A 15,124-nucleotide genomic window follows, 5' to 3' on the forward strand; every position below is an offset into this window, starting at 1 on the left:
TGGGACAAATGATCTGGCTTGCAATGAGGTTTCAAGGGTGAAGGAAGCTTTTCACACACTTGGAAATGATCTACGGGAGGTTGCATCAACTGTTTCATTCTCTGCAGTTTGGCCTGTGCATAACCTTCAGCATGACAGGAAGATGCGCATTAAGGAATTCAATGTATGGCTTGGTAAATGGTGTCTGAACCGAGGGTTTGGCTTTGTGTCTTATAAAAAGAACTGTACAAGAAAGATGGTTTGCATCTTTCTCTCAAGGGAACGAATGTCCTCAGTGAACAGTTCAAAGTATTTGCTAAGGAGCATTTAAACTTGGAAAGGGGGGCAACAGAGTGATAATCCAGCAGTCCGACTGCCCCCCAAAACAATTCCAGAAGAGGCCAGTAGCACATAGGTTAAGAAATGACAAGCTTAGAGTCTTGTCTACAAATGCTCACAGTTTAGGGAATAAAATCAATGAACTTGAGTCTATAATGGCATCTGAGAATATAGATTTAGTGGATGTTACTGAGACATGGTTCAATGGGAGTAATGACTGGGATCTAATACCAGGGTTCTCCCTATATAGGCAAGACAGAGAAGGCAAGAAAAGGGGAGGGGTGGCTCTGTATGTGAAATATAGCATAAAATCTAATTTAATACAAGTTAGCGAGACCAATTTAGAGTCAGTTTGGGTTACCTTGCAGCTTGATAATCATAAGGTAACTCGTGTAGGTTTGATATATAGACCACCTAGCCAAGTCAAAGAATTAGATGATCTACTAGTTGAGGAGATAGCTAAAATGACATTGAAAGGGGAAGTTATCTTTATGGGAGACTTTAATCTTCCTGATGTAAACTGGAAAACAAAAAGTAGCTAGTTCTGCCAGAAATACAGATATTCTAAATTCCCTACTGGGATTATCTTTACAGAAAGTAGTTGAGGAGCCAACCCGGAAGGAGGCCATTTTAGATTTAGTATTCACAAATGGGAATTTGGTATCTGATATTACTGTAGGGGAAAGCTTGGGATCTAGTGATCACCAGTCAGTGTGGTTTACTATAACTACAGTGACTGAGTCACACCACACAAAAACAAAAGTTTTAGATTTTAGAAAAACTGACTTTTCTAAAAAATAGATTAGTGGTATACGTGTCCCTATCAGATTGGAACAGTTTCAATGGAGTCCAGGAGAAATGGAACTACTTAAAAGTGGCACTATTGAAGGCAACAGATAGTTGCATTGGGCTTGTCAGTAAAAGCAAAAAAAGGATAAGACCACTGTGGTACTCAGCAGAAGTGGCCAAAATCATTAAAAACAAAAAGATAGCATTTAGTAATTATAAAAAAAAAAAAGACAAGGATGAAAGGCAAATTTATAAGATTAGGCAGAGAGAGGCCAAACAAGTTATAAGAGCTTCTAAAGCACAGGCAGAAGAGAAATTAGCTCAGTCAGTGAAAAAAGGCGATAAGACATTTTTCAGATACATAAATGAAAAAAGGAAACTAAAACAAGGAATTAACAAATTAAAAACAAAAGAAGGAAGGTATATGGAAGAAGGTAAAGAACTAGCTGACTGCCTCAATGAAAACTTCTGTTCAGTTTTTACAAAGGAAAATGAAGGAAAAGGACCACAGTTAGGAAGAAAGACTAATGAATCTTTTGAGGCATGTGTCTCTACAGAGGAAGAGGTTCTAAGTCAGCTGTCTAAAATTAATACTAATAAGACACAGGGGCCTGATGGGAAACACCCAAAGCTATTAAAAGAACTTAGCGGTGAACTAGCAAAACCATTAACAGATTTATTTAACCAATCACTGGCAACAGGAGTCGTCCCAGAAGATTGGAAATTAGCAAATGTTGTGCCCATTCACAAGAAAGGTAGTAGGGAGGAATCTGGCAACTATAGGCCAGTAAGCCTGACATCAATAGTGGGGAAATTAATGGAAACCATACTTAAGGAAAGGATTGTGGAACATCTAAAATCCCATGGATTGAAAGATGAAAAACCACATGGGTTTACTTCAGGGAGATCATGTCAAACTAATCTTATAGATTTTTTTGATTGGGTGACTAAAATAATACATGGCGGAGGTGCAGTAGACATTGCTTATCTAGACTTTAGTAAGGCTTTTGATACTGTCCCACATAGAAGGCTTATCAATAAAGTGCAGTCTTTGGGCTTGGACTCCCATATTGTTGAATGGATTAGGCAGTGGCTGAGGGACAGACAACAGAGGGTTGTAGTCAATGGAGTATATTCAGACCAAGGTCTTGTTACCAGTTGGGTTCCTCAGGGATCTGTTCTGGGACCCATATTGTTTAATATCTTTATCAGTGAAATTGCAGAAGGCCTCGATGGTAAGGTGTGTCTTTTTGCTGATGACACAAAGATTTGTAACAGGGTTGATGTTCCTGGAGGAATACACCAAATGGAAAGGGATTTAGGAAAACTAGAGGAATGGTCAAAAATCTGGCAACTAAAATTTAATGTTGATAAGTGCAAGATAATGCACCTGGGACGTAAAAACCCAAGAGCAGAATATAAAATCAGTGATACAGTCCTAACCTCAGTATCTGAGGAAAGGGATTTAGGGGTCATTATTTCAGAAGACTTAAAGGTAGGCAGACAATGTCATAGAGCAGCAGGAGATGCTAGCAGAATGCTTGGGTGTATAGTGAGACCTCATCTGGAGTATTGTGCTCAGTACTGGAGACCGTATCTCCAGAAGGATATTGATACTTTGGAGAGATTTCAGAGAAGAGCTACTAAACTGGTACATGGATTGCAGGATAAAACTTACCAGGGAAGATTAAAGGACCTTAACATGTATAGCTTGGAAGAAAGACGAGACAGAGGGGATATGATAGAAACTGCTAAATACATAAAGGGCATCAACAAGGTAAAAGAGGAGAGAATATTTAAAAGAAGAAAAACTGCTACAAGAGGACATAGTTTTAAATTAGAGGGGCAAAGGTTTAAAAGTAATATCAGGAAGTATTACTTTACTGAGAGAGTAGTGGATGCATGGAATAGCCTTCCGGCAGAAGTGGTAGCTGCAAATACAGTGAAGGAGTTTAAGCATGCATGGGATAGGCATAAGGCCACCTGTCACGGTTGAGAGTGGGGGAAACCCTCAACCGTGCGATGTCAATAGGATAAGGGTAGCTGCTAGGCCAGGACGACAGGATCAGGGATTAGGTCACCTCCTAGCGCGTCCCTAATTCTGACCCTGACTCCTAACCGTATGAGCCAACCCAGATGGTAGGAGGGCTCATACTCCGGAACCTAGGGTCCCTACTAGCCCTCAGGAAATCCCTGGACTTGGAGCAGGGTAAGACGACCTGTTCCTCCTAGACACGGACGAACAGGAGTCTCCACTGGCCAAGGAGCAAGGAGAGGGGAAACATATACAGGATATGGATATGGCAGGTGAGTTAAACCAGTACCACACATACCTGCCACAGACACGCTGACAGGAACCCGTGCACAAGTACTGATGTCCACACAAACACTAAGGACACAGCACACACCACAAATCACACAGGTATCCAGGACACCCATAGCTGCAATAAACATAGAGAACATAAAAACATCTTCTTAACATCTTTACATACACTTATGACCACAAGGGTGGCCCTCACTGGATAGATGGCATATGAAAACCAGGAGGATGACTCCAGCATAAAGCATGGCTGGAGTACCCCTCAGCTACAGGCATCCAGCAGAAGCTAAATAGCCCAAGCAGCCATACCCACACACACATACCAGGAAAGGAGTTAACCCTTCCAACACCAGACAAGGTAAGTGTCACTTAAAGGGGAAATGCACACACAACTAAATCCCGTGCAAACCAAACATGGAAAGTGAACACATACAAACACATGTTGCCAGATGCAACCGCATGCCTTGACAGCGAGCCGCCTGGCAACCAGCTCAGGCTGCTACACTGCCAACAACATCATGTTGCCAACGGCAACTACACGTGAGACAACATACTAACTGCCCTCACCTGCAACAGGTAGACAACAAGCAGACCGCTGACAACTGCATGCGAAACAAAGAGTCACAACCAAATCATAGTCGTGACACCATCCTTCAGATAAGATAGGGCCAGGGGCTATTCATAGTATTCAGTATATTGGGCAGACTAGATGGGCCAAATGGTTCTTATCTGCCGACACATTCTATGTTTCTATGTTTCCTATCTATCTATCTATCTATCTATCTATCTATCTATCATCTATCTATCAATCTATCATCTATCCATCTATATATCCATATATCTACTATCTATCTATCTATCTATCTAATATCTATCATCCATCTATCTATCTATATACCTATCTATCTATCTATCTCTATCTGCCCGTATATATATATATATATATATATATATGTATGTACATATATATATAGCTTTCTATCTATTATTTAGTTCTTTTACCTTGATATTGTTGAATGGATTCCTGCAGCTTTTGTTGGTTTTTGCATCATTTTCACAACAGATCTTCTGACTTGTGGCCGTCATTTTCCTGGTTACACGTTACTCCCCTGCCGAAAGATAATTAATGACTTTTCAGTGTAAAAAAAAAAAAAAAGGAGGAAGGTATTTGACAACATATAAAATGTTACAAAATTGTCCAAAAAAGTCAACAATTGTACACCATGGATGATCAAAGACTCTGTCCCTCAAGACCAATATTTTCCTGATTTAGCAGCTTGTACATTTAGCATATCGTCGGGTGAGTTATTTTTGGATATGAAAGCTGGAACGTAGGAGAACATGTCAGAAAAAGACTGAGAAGATTGTCAATGGAGAGGCTCACGTGAAGGTTCTCCTTCCAGACTGGGGGCTTTATCTTCATCTGGACATGTTAGGAGAAGCCTCAGCCCAGGACAATTATGTTTGGAAAATTCGGAAGGAAAAAAGAAATAAATGGTTTTCCAACAAAACATGGCAAATTCTAGAGTCTTCAAAAACATTGAGACCCCAGCAGAAGACAGGATGTTATGTAACAACATTATCCACATGAGAGCCAGGAGATGAAACTAACTATACAATAAACATAGTCATATTATCTTGATTTTGACTCCTGGTCACCAGTATTTATTTTGAATGTTTTGCTTTTTGGGATTTTAGGCATCACAGTGCCATGTCAGAGATTTTTGTGGTCACATCTCCATCCACTGAATTGCTGATCCCACCACTCCTTAAACTTTTTCTATAATCTGTTCATAATTGTCTTCTCCAATGTCTAGAGTAAAGTTGTTTGCACACCCAAAATATATATCAACCTACACCTATAGCTCCATAATTCTTGATAAATATGCATATTCCGCTCATGTTTTTTTAGGGAAAGAGATAAGCAGCTGTCAGTCAGAGGCTCAGATATCCAGTCATATCCAGACCCTGGAACCTCATGGTGGACAAAACAGTCTGCTCCATATAAAGAGACCAACACTACAAAGAACTTATAATAGTAGGTCCCTGATCATCTCTTTCACTTTTATGAAAAGCAAAAATTGGACAACAACCATTCTGTTCATAACTTGTTCCTTCAACTTGATCCCCCCAACCTCCAACCTTAATTACAGATACAACTTTAGACACAAGTGGCCATAAATGTAAGTCATCCATTCATTGGGAGATATTTGGGCATGATTTGTCCATATTGAGGTGAAAAAATACCAAACTCCTCCAGAACTACCCCAAAGCACTAGGAACATTTGAAGCCCACATAGGCAATTTTCCTGTAGGTAGTGCTGAAAATTTTCCACATCCTAACACGTACGGACAGTGCAATTCTTGACCAAATATCCTACAAAGAAAATTAATGGGTTGTCCCAACGAAAGAGATATCAGTGGAGGAGACTTACAGAAGAAAGAGGAGGGGATGGTCAAAGCTAGTGAGAAAATAGTAAGGAAATGCCTGCAGAGCCCGAAACACAATGGGTTGAATGACCCCAGTGTCTTCATGTTGCAGTAAAACAGGATGAGAAGGGTGAATATTTATATTTGATCCTTTGTTTTCACCAAGAAAAGCAGCGTCTGAAGTGTTTGGTAGCCACTTATCTCCCTCTTCGCTGACTCTAATGGACCTATTAACAGTCATGTCAAAGAGAATAGCAGGTGACTCATTTTTGATGAATTAATGCATACATATGACCCATCTAGGAACGTCAGATGTTTGCTACTATCATAGACCATTATCATGTAGACAATAATCTGAAAAGGAGGACCCAAGAAACATACAGAGAATTACGCTCTAGTCCCTCACCTCATCCTTTCATTAAAAAGTGGTGGCCAAGGCTGGGAAGTTCTCTCAATGTTGAAGGACCTTATCTAATAATGATGATACTCAGAATTTACACCGCGACAACACGCTCCAGCGCACTGTACAATCAGAGGACAAAAGTACAGACAAAACCAGGCACGACCGAGCAACAAACTGATGTCCAAAAGGTAAAAGTGCTTCTAACATACAACGGTCCGGCCAGCTTTTATAAGGCAGAATAATACACATAAAGCTGTATGAGCCAAAGAATTACATTAAAGGGTGTGACGGGTCACCCTATAAAGATGGAGTTTTATAGCGTTCTTCTAAGGTCTCATTCACACGACCGTATAAATGGATTCCGCAATTTTGCTTAACGGGTGCGGACCCCGTAATTGTGTGCTGTACGCATCCGTTGTTCCGTTCCGCAGCCCCGCGGTTGCGGACAAGAATAGGCATTCTCAATATAGAGCTGGCCATGTGCGGTCCGCAAATTGCGGAACGCACATGGCCGGTATCCATGTTTTGCAGATCCGTGATTTGCGAACCACAAAACACTTACGGTCGTGTGAATGCACCCTAACTATGGATTTTGGGAATTAATCTAACTGCCTAAGGTAGAGCATTTCAGAAAACTGGTGCAGCATGAGAGAGGTCTTGGAGACGAAGGTGCCAAGTGCTACAGTCAGACTAGATCAGAAAAGGGAAGACTATTAGAATATTAGAAGTGAGTTATACTTATCAAGATGAAAGTGAGTAAGAGAAAAAATAAGGGTTTTTTCTATTTGCACAGTAAGAACAGGGCAGATTGTAGAGATATTTTTGAGGTGCAGGTGGCAAAGCACAAGACAAGACATTGACTACAGGAAGTAAAGGAACGATGAGAGCGTGCTACCGAGGGAGGCTCGCTGGGCTGACTACAGTGCACAATTATCGTTATGTTGGATTTACCTCTGGTTGCAGTATACTGGAGGTACACAAATCCATATATTCTCAATCCCGACAAGAGGCTGATCAAAACAAGTGCGTATAAAGAGTCCTAACCAGATATCACATTGTATATAACACGCACTCACATTCCCACTGTGAGCGATAACAATCAAATACAAGCGAATGACCAAAGTCCAGAAGTCATAAATATCTACTACAAGAGGTAAACACATAGGACACATTGTGCTCATTCCACAGAGGTGCTGAAACATCGAGTTTTATCTTATTAACATAGATAATAAATACAAATTTTTACATTTTTGTTATATTACAAATCAAAAAATTTCAACTGATGAAATATGTCTGCACCAAAAACTGACACATAATGGAACAAAAATAATTACTATAAAATTACAGTCTATGTATAAGAAATGAATTACTATAATACTGCCCTCTAAGGACAAGAATTTAACCCAGTGTGTTTCGGGCTCTGCAGGCATTTCCTTACTACTTTCTCACTAGCTTTGACCATCCCCTCCTCTTTCTTCTGTAAGTCTCCTCCACTGATATCTCTTTCATTGGGGCAACCCATTAATTTTCTTTGTAGGATATTTGGTCAAGAATTACACTGTCCATATGTGTTAGGCTGTGGAAAATTTCTGCACTAACTACTTTAAATCTGCCTCCTATGTACAAGACTTTAACTACTATAATACTGCCTCCTATGTACAAGAATATAACTACTATAATACTGCTCCTATGTACAAGAATATAACTACTATAATACTGCTCCTATGTACAAGAATATAACTACTATAATACTGCTCCTATGTACAAGACTTTAACTACTATAATACTGCCTCCTATGTACAAGAATATAACTACTATAATACTGCTCCTATGTACAAGAATATAACTACTATAATACTGCTCCTATGTACAAGAATATAACTACTATAATACTGCTCCTATGTACAAGAATATACCTACTATAATACTGCTCCTATGTACAAGAATATAACTACTATAATACTGCTCCTATGTACAGGAATATAACTACTATAATACTGCTCCTATGTACAAGACTATAACTACTATAATACTGCTCCTATGTACAAGAATATAACTACTATAATACTGCCTCCTATGTACAAGACTATAACTACTATATACTGCTCCTATGTACAAGAATATAACTACTTACTGCTCCTATGTACAAGAATATAACTACTATAATACTGCCCTATGTACAGAATATAACTACTATAATACTGCTACCTAGGTACAAGAATATAACTACTATAATTACTGCTCCTATGTACAAGAATTATAACTACTATAATACTGCTCCTATGTACAAGAATATAAACTACTATATACTGCTCCTATGTACAAGAATATAACTACTATAATACTGCTCCTATGTACAAGAATATAACTACTATAATACTGCCCTATGTACAAGAATATACTACTATAATACTGCTCCTATGACAAGAATATAACTTACTATAATACTGCTCCTATGTACAGAATATAACTACATAATTACTGCTCCTATGTACAAGATATAACTACTATAATACTGCTCCTATGTACAAGAATATAACTACTATAATACTGCTCCTATGTACCGGACTATAACTACTATAATACTGCTCCTATGTACAAGAATATAACTACTATAATACTGCTCCTATGTACAAGAATATAAACTACTATAATACTGCTCCTATGTACAAGAATATAACTACTATAATACTGCTCCTATGTACAAGAATATAACTACTATAATACTGCTCCTATGTACAAGGAATATAACTACTATAATACTGCCTCCTATGTACAAGAATATAACTACTATAATACTGCTCCTATGTACAAGAATATAACTACTATAATACTGCCTCCTATGTACAAGAATATAACTACTATAATACTGCTCCTATGTACAAGAATATAACTACTATAATACTGCTCCTATGTACAAGAATATAACTACTATAATACTGCTCCTATGTACAAGAATATAACTACTATAATACTGCTCCTATGTACAAGGAATATAACTACTATAATACTGCTCCTATGTACAAGAATATACTACTATAATACTGCTACTATGTACAAGAATATAACTACTATAATACTGCTCCTATGTACAAGAATATAACTACTATAATACTGCTCCTATGTATAAGAATATAACTGACTATAATACTGCTCCTATGTACAAGATATAACTACATAATACTGCTCCTATGTACAAGAATAACTACTATAATACTGCTCCTATGTACAGAATATAACTACTATAATACTGCTCCTATGTACAAGGAATATAACTACTATAATACTGCCTCCTATGTACAAGAATATAACTACTATAATACTGCTCCTATGTACAAGAATATAACTACTATAATACTGCTCCTATGTACAAGAATATTAACTACTATAATACTGCTCCTATGTACAAGAATATAACTACTATAATACTGCTCCTATGTACAAGAATATACCTACTATAATAACTGCTCCTATGTAAGATATAACTACTATAATACTGCCTCCTATGTACAAGAATAATACTACCTATAATTACTGCCCCCTCTTACAAGAATATAACTACTATAATACGCTTCCTATGTACAAGAATATAACTACTATAATACTGCCTCCTATGTACAGAATATAACTACTATAATACTGCTCCTATGTACAAGAATATAACTACTATAATACTGCTCCTATGTACAAGAATATAACTATAATACTGCTCCTATGTACAAGAATATAACTACTATAATACTGCTCCTATGTACAAGAATATAACTACTATAATACTGCTCCTATGTACAAGAATATAACTACTATAATACCTCCTATGTACAAGAATATAACTACTAATACTGCTCCTATGTACAAGAATATAACTACTATAATACTGCTCCTATGTACAAGAATATAACTACTATAATACTGCTCCTATGTACAAGAATATAACTACTATAATACTGCTCCTATGTACAAGAATATAACTACTATAATACTGCTCCTATGTACAAGAATATAACTACTATAATACTGCTCCTATGTACAAGAATATAACTACTATAATACTGCTCCTGTACAAGAATATAACTACTATAATACTGCTCCTATGTACAAGAATATAACTACTATAATACTGCTCCTATGTACAAGAATATAACTACTATAATACTGCTCCTATGTACAAGAATATAACTACTATAATACTGCTCCTATGTACAAGAATATAACTACTATAATACTGCTCCTATGTACAAGAATATAACTACTATAATACTGCTCCTATGTACAAGAATATAACTACTATAATACTGCTCCTATGTACAAGAATATAACTACTATAATACTGCTCCTATGTACAAGAATATAACTACTATAATACTGCTCCTATGTACAAGAATATAACTACTATAATACTGCTCCTATGTACAAGAATATAACTACTATAATACTGCTCCTATGTACAAGAATATAACTACTATAATACTGCTCCTATGTACAAAATATAACTACTATAATACTGCTCCTATGTACAAGAATATAACTACTATAATACTGCTCCTATGTACAAGAATATAACTACTATAATACTGCCTATGTACAAGAATATAACTACTATAATACTGCTCCTATGTACAAGAATATAACTACTATAATACTGCTCCTATGTACAAGAATATAACTACTATAATACTGCCTATGTACAAGAATATAACTACTATAATACTGCTCCTATGTACAAGAATATAAACTATAATACTGTATGTACAAGAATATAACTACTATAATACTGCTCCTATGTACAAGAATATAACTACTATAATACTGCTCCTATGTACAAGAATATAACTACTATAATACTGCTCCTATGTACAAGAATATAACTACTATAATACTGCTCCTATGTACAAGAATATAACTACTATAATACTGCTCCTATGTACAAGAATATAACTACTATAATACTGCTCCTATGTACAAGAATATAACTACTATAATACTGCCTATGTACAAGAATATAACTACTATAATACTGCTCCTATGTACAAGAATATAACTATATAATACTGCCTATGTACAAGAATAAACTACTATAATACTGCTCCTATGTACAAGAATATAACTACTATAATACTGCTCCTATGTACAAGAATATAACTACTATAATATGCTCCTATGTACAAGAATATAACTACTATAATACTGCTCCTATGTACAAGAATATAACTACTATAATACTGCTCCTATGTACAAGAATATAACTACTATAATACTGCTCCTATGTACAAGAATATAACTATATATACTGCTCCTATGTACAAGAATATAACTACTATAATACTGCTCCTATGTACAAGAATATAACTACTATAATACTGCTCCTATGTACAAGAATATAACTACTATAATACTGCTCCTATGTACAAGAATATAACTACTATAATACTGCTCCTATGTACAAGAATATAACTACTATAATACTGCTCCTATGTACAAGAATATAACTACTATAATACTGCTCCTATGTACAAGAATATAACTACTATAATACTGCCTATGTACAAGAATATAACTACTATAATACTGCTCCTATGTACAAGAATATACTATATACTGCTCCTATGTACAAGAATATAACTACTATAATACTGCTCCTATGTACAAGAATATAACTACTATAATACTGCTCCTGTACAAGAATATAACTACTATAATACTGCTCCTATGTACAAGAATATAACTACTATAATACTGCTCCTATGTACAAGAATATAACTACTATAATACTGCTCCTATGTACAAGAATATAACTACTATAATACTGCTCCTATGTACAAGAATAATACTATAATACTGCTCCTATGTACAAGAATATAACTACTATAATACTGCCCTATGTACAAGAATATAACTACTATAATACTGCTCCTACGTAGAAGAATATAACTGCTATAATACTGCTCCTATTTATAAATATTGGATTACTGTTACATCTTCCTCCACCAGTGTCGTGTACAGAACATCTGTAGGATGTGTAGTTATTATAGCGGTGATCAGCTATTATACCGCGGTATGTTACAGTTATCTTACAAGGATTCTCGCTCCTGTTCCATTCATCAGCAGTGACACTTCATCACCTGGAGGAGGTTATGTGAGAAGTTGTGAGGAATGGAGGTGTCAGGCGGTATTTAATAGGAGCACATGACTGTGTTATGTGATTGATGAAGCTACGGCAAAGGTCAGAATCTCCTTCGCTTCATCCATATATTCTCCTCCAAAGTAAATGTAACATCCAGAATCTTCTGGGCTTCCCTCATATATCGTGTTCCGTTCACCTATCACTGCCTCCACTGACGGGGGTATCACCCACCGTTATTTCCGAGCTGTCATACTAAGCCCAGCCATTAGTGGCAGTGTTGCTTTACATCAGGCCATCCCTTTAAGAATTCCTGAATTTCTAGTGACCTCTCAGCATATAGAAAGCTATTTGCCTCCTTTCATTCATTAACCTGATAATGACACCTGGAGGACTGACAGGCTCTTTTGTCTTCTGTTTTCTAAGAGCCGTCTACCCCCCTCCCCACTTCCCACCCAAACTGATGCGCAACTACAACTCCCAGCATCCTGGGAAAGTCTCAGACTGCCATAACATGCTGGGGCTTGTAGCTCTACCACAGCTGTAGAGCCATAGGTTAGGGAGCACTGACACAATTGTATAACATGATCGCTATAATCAGAGCAATGTATACCACGTCCATAAATAATCCACGTGGACAGTGGAAGCGGCCACCTGGCTAGGACCTGTAGCGTCCGATCCTTCAGAGGTTGAGGATCACTGATGTACCGTACATGGATGACACCAACCGCATCAACAGGTAAATGTCCAGAAAGTAATACATGCGAACAGTGAAAGTGCAGCTGGAGCTTTAATAGGTGTGCATCAGGCCTGAAGCTCCACTGTATAAAAGGTAACATATATACAAAACGCAGAAAGAATACATGTGAACACTGAATGCACACGCGGGAGTTTCACTATAACCGGAAAACAGCGAATGATGGGTGTTGTGGTTTGACAACAGCTGGGGAGTCACGGGTTGCAGAATAGTGGTGTAAAATCAACCCCATCAATACTTACCTACATACATGGCACATAGATAATTCATATGAACACTGATGGGCATACACTGGGGTGACACAACAGCTGGAGAGTCACAGGTTGCAGATCAGTCATGAAAAGTGATCGCCGTCAGTAGTTACATACATACAAAGCACATAGATAACACATGTGAACAGTAACAGACATACAGCTGCAGTCACAGGTTGCAGATCAGTCGTGTAAAGTCAACCCCAAGAATAGTTACATATATTCGACGCACATAGATAATACACGTGGATATTGATAGACACACAATGGGGTTGCACAGCAGCTGGAGAGTCACAGGTTGCAGATCAGTCATGTAAAGTCAACCCCAAGAATAGTCACATATATTTGAAACACATAGATAATACATGTGAATACTGATAGACACACACTGGGGTTGCACAGCAGCTGGAGAGTCACAGGTTGCAGATCAGTCGTGAAAAGTGATTGCCGTCAGTAGTTACATACATACAAAGCACATAGATAACACATGTGAACAGTGACAGACATACAGCTGGGGTTACACAGCAGCTGGAGAGTCACAGGTTGCAGATCAGTCTTGTAAAGTCAACCCCAAGAATAGTTACATATATTTGAAGCACATAGATAATATAGATAATACACGTGAATACTGATAGACACACACTGGGGTTGCACAGCAGCTGGAGAGTCACAGGTTGCACATCAGTCCTGAAAAGTGATCGCCATCAGTAGTTACATACATACAAAGCACATAGATAACACATGTGGATATTGATAGACAAACACTGGGGTTACAGAGCAGCTGGAGAGTCACAGGGGGCAGATCAGGGGTGTAAAGTGATCGCCGTCAGTAGTTACACACATGTGAACAGTGATAGACCCACAGCTGCAGTCACAGGTTGTTGACCATTGCTTTAGCCTTTGCTATTGTTTTCCTAGAGCGGCTGCGATCAATACTAAAGTACTGGCCGAGAAGTGACGAGAGTTGTTACCTCGATACGGGTTGTCGCCTCTTTTCCCGCAGTCCATGTATCATCACCCTGAATGCTGCAGGACCTGTCTCCGCTGCAGCTTCATCCAGTGCACACTGTATTATAGTCTGAGGTGTTGTGACCTTTAAACACAGAGTAAACCTGACGGGCAGCATTCACCAGGGCTCACCGCTGGGGGCTAGGGAACGGGTCACTCCATAGACTGCACTGGATACAATGTATCAATAAATTCCTGGACAATTCCTGCCCTGGATCTCGATGTACCGTCATGGGGGCCAGGTATGCTCCACCGCTCGTGTGTGACTGGGGGTTACTAAATCCACAGACGTGGCCTGGGCTGTTATATCACATGGGCCACACGTCTAGGGGGGTGTTGGATAAAATCATCAGTGATGAGCGGCATAGGCAATATCCGAATTCGCAATATTTCACAAATTTGTGGCCGAATATTCACCATAAATTAGCAAATTCGAGAAATCGTAATGTCCAGTCATGTTTACTTGATTGCGAAAATCGGCAATGTAATATATTCGCGATAAATTCGCGATTAGAATAGCACTATATTCTAAATATTGACGTATTCTCGAAGTGGTGATATTCGCGATTAAAATTTGCGATTGGAATATTCGCGCTCAACACTAAAAATAATAAAGGAATTATGTTATTTTTTATACAAATTTTAACGCTGTACAGTGTGCCAAGCCATAACCGTGCACTTAATACCGCCATACAATAGTGTCTAGTAGTAGCAGTGCTGGTGTGGT

General features: G+C 37.8%; 1 protein-coding gene across 5 annotated transcripts in view; it reads right to left on the reverse strand.

Annotated features, from left to right (window-relative positions):
• The window catches only part of SLCO2B1 (solute carrier organic anion transporter family member 2B1), a 103,960-nt gene that overhangs the window by 65,013 nt on the left and 23,823 nt on the right, over window positions 1–15,124 (reverse strand). For 3 of the 5 annotated variants that reach the window (XM_044287035.1, XM_044287037.1, XM_044287032.1), the window contains exon 2: window positions 4,430–4,536. In XM_044287035.1, the coding sequence (XP_044142970.1) occupies window positions 4,430–4,513 (84 nt within the window). In that variant the 5' untranslated portion in view covers window positions 4,514–4,536. Of the gene's footprint in view, window positions 1–4,429; window positions 4,537–7,211; window positions 7,320–14,360; window positions 14,456–15,124 lie in introns of those variants that run through there. The other 2 variants (XM_044287034.1, XM_044287033.1) reach the window with 2 other exon arrangements.

This window comes from Bufo gargarizans, chromosome 3, assembly GCF_014858855.1.
Source record: "Bufo gargarizans isolate SCDJY-AF-19 chromosome 3, ASM1485885v1, whole genome shotgun sequence".
Classification (NCBI taxonomy): Eukaryota; Metazoa; Chordata; class Amphibia; order Anura; family Bufonidae; genus Bufo; species Bufo gargarizans.